Source organism: Barbus barbus (genome assembly GCF_936440315.1).
Source record: "Barbus barbus genome assembly, chromosome: 41".
Taxonomy (NCBI): domain Eukaryota; kingdom Metazoa; phylum Chordata; class Actinopteri; order Cypriniformes; family Cyprinidae; genus Barbus; species Barbus barbus.
Window position 1 is genome coordinate 19,877,747 of NC_136719.1, and position 24,731 is coordinate 19,902,477.

The 24,731-nt window shown below is 35.6% G+C and overlaps 1 protein-coding gene across 1 annotated transcript in view; it reads left to right on the plus strand.

Moving 5' to 3' along the window:
• Positions 1-1,077: 1,077 nt before the first annotated feature.
• Positions 1,078-24,731, plus strand: part of LOC306860827 (inactive dipeptidyl peptidase 10-like) — a gene marked incomplete at both ends in the record, with an annotated part of 44,750 nt that continues 21,096 nt past the window's right edge. The window contains 5 exons of the mRNA XM_079402773.1: positions 1,078-1,116; positions 16,922-17,039; positions 18,329-18,424; positions 19,371-19,465; positions 20,556-20,627. Coding sequence (XP_079258899.1) covers positions 1,078-1,116; positions 16,922-17,039; positions 18,329-18,424; positions 19,371-19,465; positions 20,556-20,627 — 420 coding nt within the window. The remainder of the gene's footprint in view (positions 1,117-16,921; positions 17,040-18,328; positions 18,425-19,370; positions 19,466-20,555; positions 20,628-24,731) is intronic.

Here is a 24,731-nt window from a genome sequence, read left to right on the forward strand (position 1 = left end):
TTGACGTATGCGCGTCGACGCAGTACGTACGGGCGGTGCGTCTGCTGTACTGCTTGTTGTCTCTGTGGGGTCTGCGTGCACTCAACAATTTCAAAATATGTGCATAATTGTGTACTAAATAGTGTATAAAAATGTGAAACTGGGCGTAATGTAGTTTCTTAAAAAGTAAAATTAATCTCCACTGAGCCGTTTTTTAAGGCATGAGAGAGGTCCATGAAAAAAAAATCAGAGAACAGCATTGTAATAATATAGATAATGAATAGATAATACAAATAAGATTTAATTAAATTAATTAATTTGACTAAAATAAACAAAAATATTAAAATAAGTCATTTATTTTTTAAATAAATAAATATTTATTTTTATATCCATATAAACAATGCTTCTAACAGCAGCCAACAGTGTTTTAGAAAGAGAAATGCAATACTGTACTGTTAGTTTCCAAATAACATTTTACCCATATAGTCATTTTCACAGTATAAAGTGGCTCTTTATATACACAATGCCTTTTCAATTTTAGGATTAGGGGTCTGTGGCATCTTCAGAAACCTTGTCCTACGGGCTGCTTTTTATGCTGGCAATTTAATAAATTAATTAGGTAAATAAATAAATGAATATTTCCTTTCTGCAAAATTTATTATTTATGCTATCTATCTATCTATCTATCTATCTATCTATCTATCTATCTATCTATCTATCTATCTATCTATCTATCTATCTATCTATCTATCTATCTATCTATCTCAGCTCACTGTTAATCAAGGGTACAGTGTGACTGTTGCCTCAGACAAATTAGAAAAAGGGGGAGAAACCAGAAGATTAATATCCAGTTGGTCAATAGGCTCTGACACTGTAACTGTGGGAGAAGAGAGAGAGAGAGAGAGAGAGAGAGAGAGAGAGAGAGAGAGAGAGAGAGAGAGAGAGAGAGAGGGATGGCCAACTTTACACCATCCTATTAAAGGGATCCGCCAGTGGGGTGTGTAGAGCAACTTGCAGCACGAACTCAAACAAGGCTTTGAAGTGCTGGAAGAGCAGTGAACTGCATTAGGAGCTGAATCTGTGCTGAATCCTGCAAACATGATTGCCACCACACAGCAAAACATGACAACGGAGCTGGTAAACAAAGCTAAACAGCATGTTTTATGTTTTGCATGAGCAAAGACTAAATGCGGACTGACGATAAAACGGGTTTGATGCTGTATTTTACACATCTGTGTGAATGAACTAGAGCCGCAGCAAAGGAGTGCGTGCACGTGCGAGAGAATACAAATCCGTGCACGCGACCACTATACTGTTTCTGAACTGTATCTAAGCTTGTTTCAACTCATGCACCCGTCAAAGTACATTTAAACACGTGCTTTTTCAGCAGAGGTGCTGCTCGCATTGATTCGCCTCGGTTTTCATTCATACTTTCAGAGGAGCTGTCCGTCTCCCTCCATCTGCTTCGCTCCGTTACACCAGTTACTACTGCAGTGCTTTTCAGTGGCTCACTGATTAATCAAGTAACTTAGGGATTTTTCAAATAACTTAATTTCAGCCTGTCGTTTTGAACTTCTTCTTAAAGGTTTTGATATCTGAGTTCGATATTTGTGTTGTTCAGTCGCGCAATTGAACTTGACAGATGCCTTGAAGTGATGTGAATTCCCTGTGAAGAAGAAGGCAAGAGCTCTGGACGTTTGTAATCTGTGAGAAACCCTAATGAGACTCGTTATCCATCTTACAAAAATATCTGCATAAAGAGTCAATGACGTGACGAACACTGTCCGGATCTTTGTGTTATTCAAAATACAAAATGGCATTTTTAACATTATTTGTGGGTGTTAAAACAATAAAAAGTCTAGGTTGTAACTGTTCAGAGGTTGTTACAGGCTAGCCTATATTTATATTTAAAAAGCCTTATTAAAAAGCGTAAAAAATGAATGGTAGATTGGCTAAATGTTTTTTTTTTTATATATATATTAAAAAATATTTATTGAAAAATAAGAAGTGAAGATTTAAAAATATATATTTTATTTTATTATATTTTACATATTTAAAAAAACTTAAAAAGTGTTAGCAAACCAATATAAAAGAAGCCATTTTGTTGTCATGTGACTAAGATGGTACAGTGTTTGTGAGTTGTTGCATTGTTTTCATGCCATAATTAAGCAAAATTAAGGCCTAAATATTACTGTAAGACAAATTTAATTAATAAATTAAAGTTAGTGTGACAAATGAAGAGTTCAGATGCAAAAGCCTCTTAGTGCCATCTGAAATTTCTAAAATGAGCATTTTTATCAGGCTTCTATGTTTATGTTCAGTTATTTCACTTTAATTGCATATAAAAGGACCTATTAATTGCCATTAAAGTGAAATTACTGAACCTAATCACAGGAGCGTGAGAAAAAGGCTCATTTTAGATGAAAATTTCAGACGGCTTAGAGGCTTTTGCATCTGAACTCTTCAAATATTTCCGTGATATCCATATATTTCAACATAGCAATAATCTTTTTATTATGAATGTGTGAGACTTCAGAGCCTCTATGGGTAAATAACAGGAAGAATAAGTGCAGTAAAAGTACTATATATGTTATCAAATAATATGATAACAGCAGCATAACAACTTGTTCTTAAAAGCACAATAAAGTTGATATAAATATATTTGAAATAAAATAGTATTATTTTTGCACTATAATGACAATGGTGCTTAAATGTTGTGAAAATAACGTCAACAATGCAAAAAAGGTCCTAAAACAGGTTATATTTTCTTCATTTTTCTTTGAATTTGGGGTGAAATATAACTGTTCCCCAGTCATATAAATATGATTTTCACGTCTCTTTCAAATACGGATTACTCTCGCCTGTACTCCTTGCCAGGAACACAATCTCACCATTGCTCCTGTTCAGTGTTTGCACAGTAATTCATGCTGCACTGATAAGCATAATAGCGAATGGCGCTTATTTCTGAAATGTTTATGTAAGAGCCTATTCTAGAAGGTTGTTAGAGTGTAAGGGAGTGTGAAGGAGCAGCGTTTCTCCTCTATGGTTGCAGATGACTCATATGATGCATCTTTAACTGAAACATAATCAAATCACTCCCTCTCTTTGTAGTCTCCAGCTCATTTGCATATATTCTGAGCAACCTGCGTGCGTAGAGCGATGACGATAAACGGCCAGAGAAGTGCTGGCATGTCAGAAATGTCACCGTGACAAAATGTTATAGTTGATTCTGCATTTGTGTTTGCGAATAAAAAGCAGTAGACAAAGCAACAACAGTTGTATGATTGCTATGATGCCAAACACAAGATATAAGATATTATAGAAAATTTCAGTGTGCAAATTCTATTAATCTAGTGATCATTGTCTTTATGGAGTGAGTGGGACTGTGAATACAGCTCTGTTTCTAGCAGATAAGGAACACCCAGAGTTATTAGTGTCTTTTGCATGATTTCCCCCTTCACATCTGAAAACTAATGTTCTGCACCATTCATGTAATTAGTTTTTTACATAACTGCTGCACTGATGAAATTCAGTGTGCAATTAGTGTGCAGACATTATTGAACATGCACACTGTATTCAATTAATGAAAAATTTTCAATATTTAGTTTTTGCTTTTCTAAGTGTTTTAACTTGATGTTCTTAGCCATGAATAATTTATTTCACGGGTTAAAGTGATCAATAACAGGGCGATTACTGTGATTAAGTGAATAATATTTAGCTAGACATGTGATCTCAACTTCGCATGATTTGAAATACAAGTTTTATAGGTCGGTGATATGCTTTCAAGCATATTTACAAAACGTATGTATTGTAAAACATTTCTAATGAGGAAAAAATGACCTTGAGCGCCTTTAAAATGATGGTTCATCATCTAAATGTTGAGTGACAGGAAATTATTTTATCCACGATGGAAAGGTTTGAATTTACTCTGCCCATGTCAGAGCAACTTATGCTTACCTCAGCAAGAAAAGCTCTACAGATCTGTCTCATTCAGTGCATTGAATTGAACCTTCTGGCAGAAGGAAGACTACATTTTGCATTAGGAGGAATATTAAATAACAATATTTAAAATATTTAGAATAAATTACGATAATTTAGTGTTATGCCAGAGACAAAAATATTGATAATGTGTGTGTAGTTTTGTTCATATTTTAATTTTTTTTCATATTTGTAATTGCGCTGCATATAAAATAATATAATATATAAAATAATATCCAAAATATAATATAAGATAATAAATGGTAAACAATATAAAATAAAATGATACATAAAATAAATAAAAATAAATATTAATAAAAAGTAAAACTTTTTATAATATAAAATACAATATAGTGTAAAATATCATATAAATGTATAATATAAAAAAATATAATATAATTATTACAATTTAATATATAAAATGATATAAAACAAAATGTATTATAATATACGATAATACAATATATGATGGTAAACAATATAAAATAAAATAATACATAAAATAAATATTAATAAAAAAGTGAAATATATAATAATATAAAATATAGTGTAAAAGAATATAATATAATGTGATGTGTAAAGTGATATACTATAAAATAAAATAAAATAAAAATGTAATATAAGATAATAAATGGTAAACAATATAAAATAAAATAATAGATAAAATAAAATAAAAATAAATATTAATAAAAAGTAAACGGTTTAATAATATAAAATTCAATATAGTGTAAAACATAATATAATTATAATATAATTATTACAATATAATATATAAAATAACATAAAACAAAATGTAATATAAGATAAGATAATACAATATATGATAGTATACAATATAAAATAATACATAAAATAAATAAAAAATAAATAAATATTAATAAAAAAGTGAAATATATAATAATATAAAATATAGTGTAAAATAATATAATATAATATAATGTGTAAAGTGATATAAATTAAAATAAAATAAAAATCTAAATAAAATACAAATTCAAAATAAATTTTACAAAATTATAATATAATATATGTAGTGTAAAATAATACAAAAATAATATAAATATAATATAGAAATCTAAACATATAATATAAACTACAAATATAAAATAAAGTATAACATAACATAAAAATATAATGTATAAAATATATATTAATGAAAAATAAAGATAGTGTAAAATATCTTCATATATTATATCATACCATATCGTATATCGTACTGTATCATGTATATAATTTAATATGATATGAAGATAGCATGTTGTTAAAAAGCACTCAGAACCCTTTGGCAACCACATGTACTGCAGGCAACTATTCTTTTGCATGAGGTCCAAAAAATGTAAAAATCTAATCCATCAAATAATATTAAAATGTTATCTGAGCAGAAATCCATTGATCTATTTGGAAAGTGTTATTTGTCAGAGATACATATGAGGAAATTATATTTAGAATTGTATCTTTTCCTCTCAGATTATTGACAGGTACATTCTCCTGAGACAGCAACCACTTTGTCCCCTGCTTCAAATGTTAACGTGAACAAAGCCGTGCAGGAAGCTCATTAATTATGTAACTGTACTTTGTGTCATCGATTTGAGCTGCATTTCCAGCCTTTGCTTTGTTATGGCTCTATTCATGAGGAGCTGTTTTACAGCACATGTTCACTGTTCAGTAGGTTTTGGATCAAATGGCTGGAGTTGGCTTGAGAATGGTTATTGCGGTTCCTCTTTGCATTTTCAAACAGTGATCATTTTTTAAGTCACCTTTTTTTTTTCTGATTGAGGCCTTGGCAGTTTTCCGAAAGGTGTGATTGACAAGTTTGCTCAGAGGGAGAGTATATCTGTCAAAGAATATGACTGCAAACACCTCCAGTTAGATGTTATTTATTCAAAATGCAGATTTGTTTCTGATGGTAATATTTCATATCCTAAACTTCAGTAAAACCAATGCATCTCATTACCATGAGAAGAAAACCATGACTCCAGCTGACTTTGTGCTATCCGCTTCAGGCAGATACTCTGAGCACGTCCTGACAGTTACTCCTAGACTGATCATGATTGAGTGGGATTTCTGTTTGCGTGAAAGATCCTTAATAAAGCATTCTATGTCTAATATCTTTGTGAGTAAGGCTTAGTGTCTCCTCATTGTAATAAATCCAGATGCCAATTAAATGTGAGTCATTTTTCTTAGACAGTATTGTCTGACATCTGTAAATGATTCATCCCCAAACATTCTCTGTTATGTTGATGGAAGCACTTTATATTCATCAAAGCTTTTGCTTTTTTGCTTTCTCATTCAATGCATATACATGTACTCCATTTATGACCATGATACAATCTATACCTAAGATATTGTCAAATATTGTTTAATTTTAATTTAATTTTATTTTTAATATCTTATATGATATATAGATGATTTAACTATTACGCAGAACTGGTCTTTAAATTATTATATTTTTCATTTTTCTTATATATTATTATTATTATTATTATTAAATTATTTTAATTATTATATATAATAAAATCATATTTCATTATTTATAAGTTGTCTTAGTAGTTATAATACTACACTATATATGATTTTTTTATTATTGTAATTAATTGTAAGTATTAGTATTTTTGTTGTTATTATTTATGATATTTGCTATGCTATATCTACTATATCTGACTGTGCTCTTTTACTTGAGAAGGAACAGATGTTATATAAGATGTAATTATTCATCAGCAAATTAAATTAGTTTTCCTCAGTGGCAACACAATAACATTGCCACTAAATGTATATGATTATTATGATTTATGTTTATATATATATATATTATATACTATATAAACACTCCTAAGAGCACATTGTATTGCAATACCAGTCCACTCTTGAAGTCCATCAACAAATGTGCAAATGTGACTTTATTAGAAAACATCTAAAGCCCATTTATATTTGTAATCAGTGGTTGGTGCTTAAATTGCAGTGATTAGTCAGACAATTTGCGTGCAGTGACATCTTTCAAAATGAATTGTGGGAATTAGCTTCCTCCCATTACCACATGCAGTAAAGGCAAACTGTAGAACCCTGTCACACAGTACAACGCTTGCTTGTGTTCGGGGATGACTTCTCTAAATCATTTAATTGTCTAATGAGGACTGGGTCACACTCTACATTATAGTGTTGAAATATAATTATATAAGCAAACACTGGGTAAATTTAATTACATTTACTTAAAGGTGAAGTGGGTCATATTTTTCAATGATAAAATTCTCATGAGAATTTCTTTTCAGCTTAATATGCAGAGACTTTAATATGGATAATGTTTAGATAGGCTATTATTTTAGCAAATTTGCATTTGCTCTGGCTCTGAACTGATAGGTAACGCCCACTTTTTGCCTTCCAATCAATGTATAAAATCAAGCCCTGATATAATCTTTCACTATTAAATAAATAAAAGAAAGTAGAATTAAAATATATAAAATATGATATAAAATGTATATTAGAAAGTATAATATACATACATTGAATGCGGAAACCATGATACACTGTCATTCAAACGTTTGGGATAAAAAACAAAACAACATTAATACTTTTACTGAACAAGGACATATTAAATTGATTAAAAGTCACAGTAAGAATGTTTTCAACATTGATCATAATAAGAACTAGCATTAATAATTGAACACCAATAATAATTGCAGCAAATCAGCAGAATTGATTTTTAAATGATCACGTGACAATAAAAACGGGAGTTGTTGAATTTTGCATTGCTATCGCAAGAATAAATGATATTCTAAAATATAGTACAATAGAAAACAATTATTTTAAATTATAATAATATTTCACAATATTATTGTTTTTACTGTATTTTTAATCAAATTTATGCAACATTGGCCATAAGAGACTTCTTTTAAAATATGTAAAAAGAACTTAATTATTCCAAGTGTTTGCTTATATATATATATATATATATATATATATATATATATATATACACACACACACACACACACACACACACAGATACATATTATATATATTTATTGAGATTTTATATTTTTTTGTACAATATCGTTGGTGTGTTTCATCATGTTTTTCATTTCATTTTATCATGTGTAAATCTGATACAAAAACAAACTGTTTCAGAGACTTTAAGTCACATTAGCTCATAAATGTGTCATCTTTGTTTACTCATAGTCATATTTGACATGTATGATTCAGTCGGTGGCATGCTGAACACCAACTCTGAGATGTTTTCCTGTCTGTAGCTTGAATGAGGGAATGAGGGTTTGCGGGGGCTGTCGTGCTCCTTCCATGGGGTCCTTTGTGAAGCTGAGGACCTGTGGGCTGTTTGAAAAGTGAAGGAGGGCGGTAAGACTTTCTGACGGGAGCTACGGGAGCACACAGAGGCGGCACTGCCGACACTGTCATGACTCTGGACTAGAGCTGCTCTGTGGATGGATAATGAAAGGTCTGTAGGTGCCTTTTCTCCACCTCCTCGTGTTATGACATCCTTCCCATTCGGCCAGTGACAGCTTCTGCGGGAGCAGTATAAAAGAATGCCATAGCAACAAAGTGCAACTCGATATCAACAGCAGGGATTAAAAATATGAAAAAATGATAGAATTCAATATTCAAAGAATGTAATTTAGAGGAGAAATTGTGTTACGCTACATTTGCTGGTGTCACGAAGTTGCACACGGGGGGTTACAGTTTGTAGGCTGTCCTGGAATAGTATTTTCGGGTTGGATAATGTCACGGAAGCTGAGCATATGGAGTTCACCATATGTCTGGCACCAATGTGTTGAACTCGCATCAAGAGCAGGTCATTATGACTATACAGCTGGTCTGTTTTGTTGGTTAGTACGCTGTTAGAGACAGAATGTTTCAGTTTGATCTTGTTTTTAATGCTGTTAAAGGTGAAGCGTGTCATTTTTTGAAAAAATACTTTCTCCTCTTCAAGGCTAAGACAACTTTGGTTGATTCCCCACAACAATGTCTGTAGGGTTAAGATTTTAATTTTGAAGTTACGTATGCATGTTTGTTTGTTTGTTTGTTTATTTATTTATTCTCAGTATTTCATTGTTCTAGGAATGTAATTTAATTTTCATTGTATGACTGTTATTTTTTGTTGACTTTTTGCTTCTAGTTGGGACTATATGTCTAGGGCTATTATATTTTAAATTTTTTAGTTTATTTATTTTGTCCTTTTAACTCTGTTTAGATTGCATTGTATGTGTCACGCCCCTGGACTGTTTTTGTTGTGTTTCTGCTCCCCATGTGCTCCGTGACCCAATTTCTGTCTCCCGTTGATTGTGTTAATTTGATTCCAGGTGTGTCTCGTTCTTCCCTGATTGTCCTGTGTTCATAAGCCCCAGTTCATTCAGTTTGTGTTTGTCGGGTCTACTTGTTCAGTTCGTGTATTTCCTGTGATTCCCAGTGTTGGATGTACCCTGTGTATGAACTTTATTAAAGATTGTTTCATGTATTCCACGTCTCCTCGTTCCTCCCAGCACAGATTGTGACAGAAGACCCGACCGAAACAGTTACCTCCATATGTCTACCTTCCATTTTTGTTTCCCGTTTTCTCTTAGTGTTTTTTGTTTCCGTTGTGTCCATGGATCCCCTCCTTCGTCCGGAATACCTCCTCCTCCTGCTGGAGCAGGGGGAGAGATCGCTCGAGGTCCATCGACTGGGAGGCTGATCTGGCTCCTTTTCTCCCTCCTGCTGTGGAGCCCTCTATCACTCCAGTTCCCCCGTCCAGCCCAGAGAGGGCTCATGTTCCTGTGACCAGCCCAAAATGGGCTCATGCTCCTGAGTTAAGCCCAGAGAGAGCTCATGCTCCTGAGTTAAGCCCAGAGAGGGCTCCTGTCCCTGTGTTCAGCATTGAAAGCCCAGAGGAGCAGCACAAATGCCCGCCCTCCCACCTGCTCCTGCCTCCTCCTCCGCTGTCATCTGGCAGCCCCTCTGCTCGCCCTCAGCCCACCATCTATACGGTGCGAGCTCCGTGGGACTGCCATCCTCCAGCGTCCATCCCTTGACTCCAGCCTCCAAGGCCCGGACTCTCGCCTCGGCCCTGGCTCCCTCCTCTCTGCCGTGGCTCGGCAGTCCACTAGCTCCACCGGGCTCCCTCGTCCCTCCGGCTCTGCCTTGGTCTGGCGTCGACCATCCTGCACCTTGGGACTCCACTCCTCCGGCTTCGCTTTGTCCCTCTAGCTCCATCAGGCTCCTTCATCCCCTCGGCTTCTCCTTAGTTCTCTGTTGCTCCAGCTCCACCACGGCCTCCCGGATCCACGCCTCCACGTCGGTTGCCTAGGACCTCCGGATCCTCCCCGTCGCCCTTGCTCTTCGGCTCTCCGTCTCTGCCTCGATCTCCTCCACCACCTGCTTCGCCACTGTTGGTCGGCCCCCTGGAATCGGCCATTCCTCCTCCATGGCTCCTCCCTCCGTCAGCATCAGCGTGGGCAACTGTAATGGCTGGGGCCTGGGTCCCGCCAGGCTCCTCCTGTTCCGCGTCCCTCTTGTCTCCTCCCTGGCTCCTTCCTGGCTCCTTCCTCGCCGCCCTGGTCTCTGTCTGCCTGCTCTCCCCTCCCCGGTGGTAGTGTTACAGCACGGGATGCGCCTTCCGGGAGGGGGGAGTAATGTCACGCCCCTGGACTGTTGTGTTTTTGCTTCCCATGTGCTCCGTGACCCAGTTTCTGTCTCCCGTTGATTGTGTTAAATTGATTCCAATTTATGAACACAGGACAATCAGGGCAGAACGTGTCTCGTTCTGCCCTGATTGTCCTGTGTTCATAAGCCCCAGTCCATTCAGTTTGTGTTTGGCGGGTCTACTTGTTCAGTTTGTGTGTTTCTTGCAATTCCCAGTGTTGGATGTACCCTGTGTATGGACTTTATTAAAGATTGTTTTGTGTATTCCACGTCTCCTCGTTCCTCCCAGCACAGATCGTGACAGTATGACTAACTAATTAGTTGGTGAAGTGGATTTGCTTATTGTAGGGTAAACAAAGGTTAAGGTATATATATTTGAACCGGATGTCATAACAAATTCGTACGACATACCTTCATGCTGTGGAAATGCAAACGGAAGAAAGAAGACCACGAACGCAGCGGTGAAAATGGGTCAAAGAAACATAAGGTCTATAGAACTTCCACAATAGGCTACACCTTTTCAAATCTGTGCTGCTGTTTTCTTTTCTGTAACTTCTGGTAAAGGTGTTTTTTTAATTGTGTGTGTGTGTGTGTTTGTGAGATGTTTGGCATAACATCAGCAATTATTTCCTGGCAGCAGGCAGTGTGGTGCTGGAGTTGATTAAATTATGTCTGTCTTAATGTGGGTTGTTTGAAAAAAATCTTCCAAAGAAGAAGAAAGAGTTGCTGTCAGTAAAGTGAATGGACATTTTATCCTTTGCCCCTTGAGATGTTTTCTAATTGAAACAGCTTTGTACAGCAAAACAAACCATTTGTGTTCAATGCTTGCTATCATTCAGTATGTGTCATTCAGTATGGTGTCTGTCTAACTATTTTAAAGACATTCAACAATTTAATGCTCCTCTTTTTTCAATAACACATAAACAGAATAACACATTTGGGGGCACATTTTATGGATATCGGAGAGGGCTCCATCTATTCAGTCAGCATCAGTCATCACAATTAGACATGGCATGGCTTCAGTGTAATTAATTTGTCAATATTCGTTTCTTATGCATCCATTTTCCAGCTGTAGCTGATATTTATTGGATTGCAGGTCATTTGTTTGTCTCTGGGTTTTGAAAAACTGCCTTCAAGTTTGCTTAACAGGACTCCGCCATATGTTCCAGAATTATGCAAAGCTCAGATGAATCTTATTAGCTCTGTGATTTGGCTCAAAGTGATTTTTCATCATGGCCAAACACTGTAGTTCAGAGGTTCCCATGAGTCTCATTTATGAATTACTCTGTCCCCAAGCGGCCAGAATCCCTAGAGAGCAGAGTGAAAAATTGCACTGTTGCTTCATTTAATGTTTTCCAGCTGGAATGGCAAACATCAGTAAAGTGAGACACTCAGACATCAGTTAGATGTATGTGTTTACTTCAAATTTTCTGACAGGAGTAGCGTTCATATATAAGATTTTTGCTAAGTTTGTACTTTTGACCGATTGACATAAGGATAAAAAACAGTTACATTCATAAGCAGTTTTGATTAGGTATTTGAAATGATTAGATTTTTTTACAGTTCATTCTGAGCATTCCAAAATCTCATTCCACTGGCATTCCACAATCTCATGGCAATATGTAACTATTTTACATTTGCCGAATTGGCTAATACCTTTTAGTTTTTCCTCGAATCACATTATAGGACTTCAATCAGCACCTTGTAAAATAGTTTTGCATGGAATCCAGATCATAGGCCATTTCCTGTTAAAATAAAAAAATAGTTAATTGTTCTTGTGACATTAATAATTTTTTCACATGCATTTCTTTTCAAATCATAATTTATTTAAGAACAGATGCAGTTGTACTTCATATTTTATTTTGTGTATTTATGTACTTTTGAGAGAATTGTAGATATAAGAGTAATGGTTTGGACCATGGTGAAAAATTCTTTGGTCTTTAGATTGATAGTTTTCACTTTTAGCTGACCTACTGCCTTTGGAATGAAAATGCTAAAGGATAACTTTCTCAAGTTATTATAATGTATCATTTTTCATAATAATTTTTAATGGGTGTATTAAACCAACTGGATGTAGTTTTGTGTATTTTGAGACTTTGGAGTGGAGTTCACTGTCGTGCATTTGTTGCCTGTTAAACCCTCTTGTAATCCCAAACAGGTCACCCTTCTACCCAGGTTTTTTTGTTTCTACTAGGAAAATCTCAGAACGCTCACATTAGCTCCCCGCTCTCATGTTAATTATTTCCCGCTGGAGTTCTCCTCACTTCCCTTGGTATCGATCTCCTCTGCTAGTCCTGTGGTGTTTGGTACGTTAAGATTTTTCTAACGTGATGTACATTATCAAACCTCTAGACATGTTTCTTTCCCTCCTATAGCACGGGAGCATCTCTGATGAGATTGTCGCCCACGCGAAAGCCTTGCTTTCTGCATTGCAGGAGTGGCACAATGTTACTGACAGCTTTGTAGAGGCGCTGCTCTGTGAACTGAGCGCTTGAGTGGAATACAATGAGAAATCTGTCTGCTTGGGACTCTGCCCGGCCGAAAATGTATCACTTTGGCACCAGTGCCAGGTTTTTTGAAGGCCAGCCTCTGTCACTTTTTCTCCATGGCTCTATTTGTCACCTCTCTTTTCACAGTGGCTCTCAGAATCATAAAACTCTTGATCTGGAATATGGCGTTTTAAAGACCATTGTCTACAGTATAATATAGAGAATGACTCTTGCAATCTGATTTTAAGGGTTAGTTTCCCCAAAAATGAAAATGCTGTCTTTAATGACCTTCATTCATCTTTGGAACACAAATTAAGATATTTTGGATGAAATCCGAGAGCTTTCTGACCCTGCATAGACAGCAACCAACTGCCACGTTTAAGCCCCAGAAAGGTAGTAAGGACAGTGTTAAAACAGTCCATTTTCCTGTGGTTCCTGCATCAGCAGCATCACAATATTTCATTCACTTGATTATCCAAAAAAGGCAGTGCCATAAAATTTAATTATTTTAAAATTAGTAGTAGTTTTGGCTGAATTTTCAGCAATTTTAATATATTTATTGTGATTATTATTGGGATTAACTGTTATCATAGAAACTGGTCATATCTATCACTAATCTGGAGGTTAAGACAGTATTGCATCCCTCAGATGGGGAATTCTCTCCCAATATAACGTGCATTAACATACAAGTCTGATGATACTCTCTCATCTGTAATGCAGGGTTCTCCCCTGTTTCCCAAAACAGTCTTACTAATTGGGAGTGTAGTATAATTTCAGAGCTCAGGGGACCTGCGGGAACCGAGCTGATGAAGCTTTAACACAGAAAGTACTTGGCTCTCAGCCCGTAATGAGAGAGACGCCTTTGAAATGAAAACAGTGTCAGTCTTGTACTCAACAGTGTGAACAAATTAATTGTGTTGTTGTGGCTGCCACCATAACTTTATAGGGGAGTGTGAGTGGGTCACAAGCTTATAAAGCAAAATCAACATCAGCTTAATCAGTATTTTGTCTAGTTTTCCAGTTTATTTTTAAATTGTGTTAGACCTCACTAAATGATGTCACATTTATGTTTAAAACAAGTAAAACAATTTTCCAGTTAAGAAAAATAGGCTTAATTCAATATAAGTTTTTGCAAGTCTTTTTAATGCGGTATTGCAATCACTCTTTATCAAATGCGTCTTTGGTGAATAAAAGAATAGATTTCTTTAAAATAAAAAAGCTCAGTGACTCAAAACCTTTGAACGGTGTGTTTTTATTGGAAAACAAGAAATGTATTTATTTTTTTCAGTGTTTTACCCTGATCTGAGACCATTATTGGTTCACATAATGAGTAAGTTCAGCCTTGAGCTGATTGTGGATCTCCTTGATGTAAGGGAATGACTTTCTGAAGTGCAAGTATTATAGATTTGTGGAATCTGAAAAGAGGCCAATTTTGTTATTTTTTTTATCCTGCTGCACGAGTGCAGATAGATTTATGAGACACTATCAGCAGCTGTTTTAATTGTGTGGAGCAGCCAGTAAGATCTATTAATAATGAGCCTCTGGCAAGAATCCATGCTGGCAACCTCTGAAGCTTTTGAAGTTATATTTTTGTTTCACAACAATGAACGGCATCCAAGAACTCAGAGCCTCTAATTAGACTTTCTGAAGCTGTGAATTTAGGCCACAGAAACAGACCTGCTAATTTTCCTTTGTATATGTTTGAAAATATTAATGATTGTCAGCACTTTAATACTGAAGTTTGTGAAAGCTATATTTGTGCCTCTAATAATTGTTACCAAACAGGTTTTCCGAACATACTACAATACTAGTGTGCAGCTTATACTGCACAGTGTACACTAAAAACTGCCTACTAAACAAATACGTTTGTGAAATGGTATGAATTTGGAAGAGCATACTAGCATAATCTCATTTCTACCATATAAAAGATATGACTGAAATATAAGAGTAGTATGCCAGTGTGCTATTCTGAATTCAGCCATAGAACATTCAGATGACTTACTCTTTTTTACCAAAATTGTCAATATAGAGAGTACACTACATTGAATACTGTATCCCACAATGCTATGCGCTCAACTTGACTTTCACTTTCCAGTGTCATTAATCAACCAGAAGTATTAAACATGAAAAGTGATGAGGTTAAGTGACACTGTAGCATATTACAGTTTTAAATGTGTAAAATGGAATAATCTTTGTTGTTTCACTTACTATATTTGACTAATTTTATAAAAGTAGGCATTATACAGCATAGCGGTAAACTAGTATTCCATTCTGAACATAGCCGTTATATATTGTACCCTACAAAGTGTCACGAATCCTGTCCATGCACTTCCGTTTGCTCACCACTCTTCTCTTTACATTGCCTTTCACACCACACAGACTACAGTTCCCATGATCCATTGCACTGATTGCACACACACAGCTGAATGCACTGATTGCACATACACAGCTGAATCCATTCAAACATGCTTTATAAGCCTTGGACTTCCTCTTTCAGATTGCTGAGTGTTGTAGTGTATCGCTCTTCTAGCGACAGCTACATTACGGAGCCATTTCATGTTTCCAAGCCTAGTTTCTATTTCTAGTCTAATTCTAGTCATTTTGTGTTGCCTTGTTGTTTCCTGATATCCTGCCTGTGTATCTTGGATTGACCCTTTGCCTGCTGTTTCGGACTCTGTTTGCACCTCGCTTGGATGTTGCTTGTGTACCTTGATTATCTCGTTGCCTTGCCCTGTTCGATATTGTTCGCTGATCGCTAATTCGGTTTTATATATATATATATATATATATATATATATATATATATAAAAAGAAAGGTATAAAAGGAAAAATAAACATTCACATCAGCTTTTAGACCTACTGCAATAGTGTATACAGAGCTATCAGCCAGTCAGAAGGTGTTTAGGTGAGGTATGGCAGGCAGTCAGCTCTCGTGGTGCTCTTTTTGTTCTGAGACCGCTGAGGTTAAGGAGTTTGCCAGGATGCTGGCTGGTAAAGTTATGAGGTTTATCCCACCCCCTCTACTAACACAGATCTCTCATTCACCTTTACCCCTGAGGGAAAGGTAAGAAGCGGTGGTTTTGCTTCTCCCTTTGAAACCACAAACATAAGACACAGAGATAATGAAGACTAAGTTTTATGGACAGTCAATGAGTAAACACTTACTCCACGGTCCCCCCTCTCTGCCACCGGTAGTGATTTTCCACTAGCCTTGAAGTGGCTGTTTATTGTTCCTGATTATGACTGATGGTCTCGTAACCGTCCCAACCTGCCTGTCAGATACACCACTATAGCTTTTTTCTTCAGCTTTGGGTGCCACAGAGGCATTCTGGGAGCTGAAAACACATCTAATATACTGTTTCGTATGAGAACTCTCACTCGTCTCATCCGTTTGGATTTGTTGCAGTGGATTCAGCTTTGAAAACAGTTGAGAACGTATCTCTGCATGCTTCCAAGCCCTGAAACATCAACCTTGCCTCCCCGCATAGCGGAAAATGAAACCCCCACACAGACTTTCATGTACATAAAGCTGTTATAGGTGAAATGAGGCACCATTCGTTGGAAATTAAGATACAACAGAAAAATTAGACTCAATTAGCTTCTCATTTTTCACTCGAGGAATTATTTTCTTGCTGGTTTTTATAAAGGAATGCTCTAAATGACACAGATTTTGTCAGAGTGAGGTCCTTTCGTTCTCCCCTGGAGGGTTTCTGCAGTGATACACAAGTCTGACATGAAATCCCTGCTCTGAGGCAGTACAAATGAGGCAGCACTAATACATTCTCCCTCAGCGGTGCAGAGACTATGTGTACGAGAGGGGAAAGTTAACGTAGTTAATTTTGGTTTTTGAGCAGGACCTTGGCAGCACGGGAGGACCTCCTCGGAATTGGAAGGGAATTGCGATCGCCATGGTGGTCATCGTGGGGGTCATGTCTCTGGTCACCCTCTCAATTTTTCTGCTCACACCTGGTAAGACGGAGATTGGAGGAGTAAATGATTATAAATTGAATCAAATAAAAACCAAGGATAAAGAAAGAGAAATGTGAGAGCAGCTACAATAAGTGAAGAAAGAAAAATGGGAAAACAACAGACGATTATAGAGGATTTATGGGAGCGCCAGACAGCTCGTATATAAGACATCCATTCATAAACAAAAAGACAAGCAGAAACAAAGCAAGAAACACTCAAAAATTGTTTTTTGTTTTTTTTTTTGCTGCTTGCTCAGTTTAGCTTTAAAATGAGTTTTTGTAACAAATATTTTTTGTCTTTCTATAACAGAATTTTGCTTAATCCATTTGCATTAATCTGACATTTGCTTAATCTGACTACCTGCACAATTTTTGTTTGTTTTTTGTTCACTGAGCCTTTATATTTCCCAGTACGCTTTGGGGGAGACTTGATAGGGAGAGTAAATGTTGAAGTTAAGTAATTATTTTATTAATATTTGAGCAAGATGAGAAAAGGCAGACTTGTTTGGCCTGTTATGTTGGGATATATAACTTTTGTTATATTTTGAGTTGGGTAAAATTGGCTCAAAATATGGGCTTTTGGCACTTGGCGAGTATCCAACCTAACAGAAGCTCTTCTAGATCCCAATGTAACAGAACATTAAACAATAATATGTTTTTTATTTCTTTTTCATATTCAGTAAATAAAACCACTTGGCTGCTAACTTTATTTGTAAATGCAATATATAGTTTACATTTAAATATAATAAATATAATAACAATTTTATTAAGGAAGAAAATACTGAGTGCATCTAAAAAAACTTGTGGAAACACTTTCCACAATTTAATTAAGTTTGTTTATTTTTATTACTAGTTTTGGTAACACTTTTATGTATAATGTATTCTAAAAGTATTGCATTAATTACAATATGCCTTATAAAGCACCAATGCATTGTACAATCTCATGAATAATTGTAACCTCAGTTAATATATAATAACACTTATCAATTCATTGTTACACTATGCATTTTTAAATTCTGTTATAATTATTTACAACAAGATAAAATGTACTACAATGCACATTATAAATAATTATAATGCATTGTACCTTTTAATAACCCTTTGTAATGCATTATACATAAAGGCTTTTCAATTTTACCTTATGGTTTTTTTTTTTACAGCCTACTGCATTGCATCATTAGCATCAAGATTTTGATTTTGTTCAATAATCCTGTACACTCTTGTTACAGAAACTATTTTTCCTCAGGAATTGTGGTTGTCCTTAACTGACTGCTTGATCTTGTATTTCAGATGAGTCTCACCTCCTGCTGCTGTCTCGTCTCACTCTGGAGAACCTGGAGAGCGAGGATTTCAGAGTTCATGACCCATGTGCGACGTGGCTAAATGGTGAAAACCCCTATTGTACAAATAGTGTTTAATAGAATGGTTTAAGTTCATTGATTTGATGCTCGTGGGCATTTAGGGCTCCTGCAGTGCAACACATCATCGTCTTGAAATGCAACAGGAGACCAATGTGTTTTTCTACTAATGGTTAAAATGTTCGATTTATGGCATTCATTCAGGCTGCATTTCAATTCACATCCAGTTTTTATTACATAGCATTCAAGATTTGGGTTACTGCATCCCAAATTCTAATATATTGATATTATTATTCTTAAAGCTCCTGAACGGTATACTACCTCAAGTTTAAAGTATGCATCCCTGCATGTTTTTGGGCTAATATTCCCCACAACACCTTTGTTTTGGTTCTCTTTTTACATTTTTGTAGTAAAATTGTAAACTTATATATATTACCCCCAACATTTTTATGTTTTTGAAAAGTCTCATGCTCACTGAGGCTGCATTTATTTGATAAAAATTACAACAAAATAGTAATTGTGAATTATTATTATTATTATAATTTAAAATAACATATATATTTATATTTTTTTAATAATTTTTTGCATTACTTCAGTCTTAAGTGTCACATCAGGAATCATTTTAATATGCTGATTTGGCCCCTAAGAAGCAATACTTATTGTTATCAATGTTAAAAATGGTTGTGCTGTTTAATATTTTTTTAAAACTGTAATATATTGTTTTTTGATGAATAGAAAGTTAAAAAGAACAGTGTTTATTTGAAATAGATTTTTTTTGTATCAGTGTAAATAAGTTTACTTTCACTATTGACCAGTTTAATGCATTTTTCCTTGATAAAAATATTAATGGTATGGTACTTTTCCATCACCGGGGAAGTACATACAGTACTCTTAGTGCATATTCAAAATATGTTAATTAGGATGCAGTTTAGCTGCATGCTCAGCTGCTGAATGTTGATCTGTGTGTTTTACAGAGAACGAGGTGTCACTTTGCACACGGGAGGGTCACGTTTTAATCCACAGTCTCAGCACCAATGTAACCACCACGCTATTGGACAACAGCACCCTGGTGAATGGATACTTACACATGCATGCACTCACATAAAAGACAACAACATAGTAAATAAAGGCCATGCCAACACACACAAACAGTCTTCCTCTCATCTCAAACCACCAGTAAGCAGCTCTCTGGAGAATTACAGCCCCCTTGAGGCATGTGAGCAGGACAAGACGTACAACTCCATTAGCTCCATTCTCATGGAACCTGACAAATGGGTCACTCCGTAGAAAGAGAGAGGGTATGGACTGGTAGCTGAACGTCTTTGAAGAAAGAATCAGAATGCTTAAAAATGAGCAAATATCTTTTTCGGGTTTAGAGGCTCGACAGTTAATTCTCTGTCTTTTATTCCCATTTTCTGTGCTTCTCCCCAGTTGATTCCGTAGCATGCGTCTTCAAAGAGACCGTTTCAGCAGGGCCACCCTTTAAACGCTGCGGCTGGGTGACACTTAGAAACAAATATGGGTCATTGCCTCGGATGCTCAATGAAATGTTGTTGAGATGGCTTGAGATACTTCTCTGCCATCACTCTGCCATGCACTTTGTCAACACTGTTACACTTGTCACGTTGGCTTTATGCCCCAACGACATCTACCCACAATGCACTAACTGCATTCATGGTATGTAGCTGATGGGTTTTTAGAGGGAAGAGTACAAGTTGAGCTCAATGCCATGCTGATTTCCACAGAAATCCTTCTAAATTAAATACAAATTGTATTTGTGTTAATAAATTTAAAAAGGAAGTCTATGGAGTGAGGCATTTCACCTAGATAAATGTTAAAACAGAAAACATAGAAACCTAATATAATATAATATAATAAATGGAAGACTAGGGAGTCAGACACTGCACCAAGATAAATGTGAATTGACATAAAATATATGAGCCCCAAATAGTGTAATTGTTTAATAACTAATTGATAATTAAAGACTTCAATCTATTGAAACATTTCAGAATTTTGGATTATTTTTTACAAACTGAGGAACAAGGAAAATTATTGTCTGTGGTAACTGATTGCATTCTATAGAGATGTATGATAGAGCTTAACTTGTTTTGAACCCAAATTATTATTTTAAGGTGTTCTTTTTTTGGATTCTGTTTTAGGATCTGAAGTCCATGAGGTTCCAGGTTTCAGCTGATAAGAAGTTCATCCTGATGGCTTATAATATCCAACATGTGAGTAATATGAACAGGAAGAGCATCAAGTCTAATTTCCACGTTACCTGTCAATTAGAGAAAAATATGATTTCTTTATGATTTTCTTTATTGTTTCCATCACCATGCAGAATTAAATCCCAGTTGGGATTTTGACAAACTCACTTAATGATGTATGAAGTGTTGCCTATTATATATACATGTATATGATATATCATGTCGTTTAAATGTCACATATCTTATTATATTTAAGGACCTATATGCTCTTGTAATTATCATGCAAGAACTGCTACAAAAGGATCTTCAGAAATGCTAATTTAATATCTTATTTTCTAGAGGAAGATATCACAATAATCTTATGCATTTTTGAAGAGGGTCACAGTTGTAAATAGAAAAGATTTTGGTCTTTCTACTTCAATTTCACATTTAAGTCAATGTATTACTTGACATTTTTATGTAATTGTTTGTGAAATTTACTAGCAGTTTCTGAGTAAATCCTATTTCGATTTAGTTCATTTATTTATTTATTCAATATAAATAGACTAACCCCAGCCCTAAATTAAGAACCTTGGATTTTACATAAATTAGACATTATTTAGTCCCCGTTATTTTTACATCAAGGAATGACTAGATAGAGCCCCACTAGTTGGGCTACATTTGGTCCACACAAAAATAGCAATACTTTACAGATACTGTGCACTTAAAAAAAAAAGATCACTCTCATTGTTAGGAGAGTGATCTTTTATCTACTGGACTGGAGAAAATCTTTCTAGACAGGCAGGAGAGACCACTTACATCGTTCATAATTTCTGTAGCATGTTTAACACTGAACGCTGCTACGATCAACAGCAAACGTGGAAGGAATAGAATATTCTAGCACAGAGGAGCTGGGGTGTACAGAAAGAAAGAAGGAGGGATACAGACAGGCAGTGGGAGAGGTGGAAACAGAGGAGAGGAGTTGCTTGGCACTGAATTGTAATGAGCATCACACTGGGGCAAGCCTTTGTGATTACAGCAGGTTTTACTAACAGGCTGAAAATAAACAACTTGTAGGCTATTTGTCTGAGCAACCACAGCAATCTGTAGTTCTTATCCCCCTGCCGAACCTCCTCTTCACAAAATAATCATCTCTGCAGTGGTGTTCTCTCTTCACAAAGGAGGACGATAAAACAGGGCGTAAACATGAGTAATAGAGAAAAAAACAGGGTAAAGAGGAAAGGCAATGAGTGAAAACACTGACAGTACAATTCATATTCTCGCTCTCCTGAATTGCACTCGTACTCTCTCTCTCTCTCGATCTCTCGATGTCTCTTGTGAATATTGCATTTTGTTGCTGATTAAAATAGGCTCCGTATTGTGTATTTGTCTCGAAATGTGATGTGGTGCAATCTAGCGAATGACATTTCATCCCAAAATCATAAAAAATAAGAAATAGTTTTTGTTGTTGTTGTTGCATAGGTAAAATATCAAGTAATGCATATTTTAAATCTATTATTGATTGTTTGCAGTGTGACATTAATTTTGTGACAATTAAGCACTACAAATTTTGTACAATGTTGAATCGTATTTATTTATTTAATTTACATTACTCAGTGTCCCCAATTAAGCAGCAGTAAAAAGACAATGTTATAAAATATATATAAAATAATTTTTTATGCATTTATTACTGAAGTAGCATTTCCTATAATGGAAGCAAATTGTGATGTGCTGCTGGTTTAGACACTGTAAGTATGTTAACATGCAGCTTAATTTGGACTAAAACAATTATGAATCTTTTTAAAATGTCATGTAAACACTTAGTGACACGCACGTGTTTATAATTCTGTAGACTTTAGCTTGACTATGCAAAGCCCCGCTGTAGCTTGATTAGAACTGCTCATGTAAATGTACTGACTGTTATTCTCAATGCTTTATAACAGTGAAATTGGTGTAATACAATTAAACAAATGTTACAATGACATTTATTTACAAAGGAATAACTGACAATTTATATAATAAATATTATATATATATATTTTTTTTTTTTGCTTTGCTTTGCTTGAGAATTCTGAAAAAATATGCTGAATTTTCATGCAAAATATTGTCAAAATGCAAAAAATCGTATTGGTCCTAAAACAGGGATTTTTCATTTATTTCTTTTGATATGGGTTCCTGTTTTACAGGATAAATGATGCCAATCTGTGTGGTCACATCTGCAGGGAAACACAGGATTTCTCTGTTCTCCACCTCTTCTAATCACAATCGCTGTCTCTCTTCCTTTATCTCTGCCCCCCCCCACCCCCCTTTCCACTATCTCTAGAGATTATGTGCTGACTGAGGCAGTTTGCGGCTCAAGTAACTGAACTGTGAGCATCACAGAAATCACACAGTGAGGGGGGGTGGGGGATTACGGCGACTGAAGAAGATGAGGATAAAAATGATGTGATTGCAGTCACCCTTAGATCACGCTGTCCAATCGAAACCAATCATAGAGACGGGATGAATGGGATGTGTGAATGTGTGCGGAGAGATTGGAAAAGAAACTGGGAGATAGGGAAAGAGGAAGATAGGAAAATATAAAAGGGGACACCAGAAAAGTATATTGAAATTGCAAGGGAAGGAAGAAAATGGAAAAGGGAAAGGAAGGGAAGGAAGGCGAGTGTTGTAAAGGAAACGAAGGTGAAGGCGAAATATGTATTGAAAGAGTGAAATAGAAATTGCCAAAGACAGCATGAGGGATAGTCTGAGCCAAATCAAAAGATACATAGACACTGAGATATAGGAAATGTAAAAGGATCATTCAGCCAAAGACAAGATATCTGTCATCATTTACTCACCCACATGTCATTCCAAACCTGTATGGCTTTCTTTCTTCTGTAGAACACAAAAGAAGGCTTTTGAACTGCTAAAAGGGTGCGAAAGCATCACAGAAATATTTCATATGACTCATACTCTTTATTCCAAGTCATCTGAAATCATAATGATGGCTTTTGTGTAAGAAACAGAACAAAAGTCGTTATTTACTAAACACATTGATACCTTGACACCTGAATCTTGGCACATTTGTAAGAGTTCATTAGAGAAATAGTAATATCTGATTTGAGAATGGCTTTTGAATCAGATGAATTGGTTGATCTGGTTCACAAAACTAGTCTTGGCTTAATTTCCTAAAAGCAGTAGATCATCAAAACTGTTGGCACCAATGCTCACTACGATCTTCTAAAATGATTTTTGGGAAACAGCTGAAGGATTCTTTCATTCTTTTCATTCTGAATCAGACTGATTTGATTCTCAAGCTCTCACTGACTCAGTGTCACAGTTGTTAACAGCTCACTGGAGGGGAAAATTATCAGCAAATAACATTATACATTTTGATCTGTTTCTTACACAAAGCTGTCTTAAGATTTCAAAACATTTTTCACAGTCATATATGACCATCTGCTTCTTTTTATCATCCAGTGATATATTATGTAGTACATCCTACTTTACCCGCATACATTCAGTACACTTACATAAAACAATATAAAGGATATATATATATATATATGGTGTATAGCAAATCTTAACTGCTCGATTGCTTGCATTGTTGTAAAATGTATACTATATTATCAGTAAGCTCTAATCTGCTAAGTGCGACTATAAGAAGATGCAAGAAAAAATGAACATCAACATCGTGATTCAGTTATTGTGATTGCTAGAAAAAGCAACTGGAAAAAACTGTGAAAAGCAACTCATTCGGATTTGGGATGAGGCTGAGGCTGAGCAAACAATGACAGATATTTCATTTTTTGGGTGGACTCACAGCCAAGGAGGAAGGAAGTCAAAGTTAAAGGAATAAAGCTAAAACATCCACAGAGATTCAGAAATGAAGAGGTACGCATTTTGTGAACCAGGGCAACCTGAGACTGAAAGCACAGAGGAGGACGTGTTGTGATGAACATGAATCAAAAGATTTTACAGTCAGCGAGAACAGAGAATAGAACGAATGGGGAAAAGGCAGGCAGGAAGGCAAACTAGGGCAGATCTTGCACTTTTAGCACTGAGAAGTGTGTGGGCATCAGTACCGCGCTCAGTGTTATTGAGAAAATTAGTGCAATTACTATGCCAGTGTCGCAATGATGCAGATTCCCACGTTAGCAATATTTC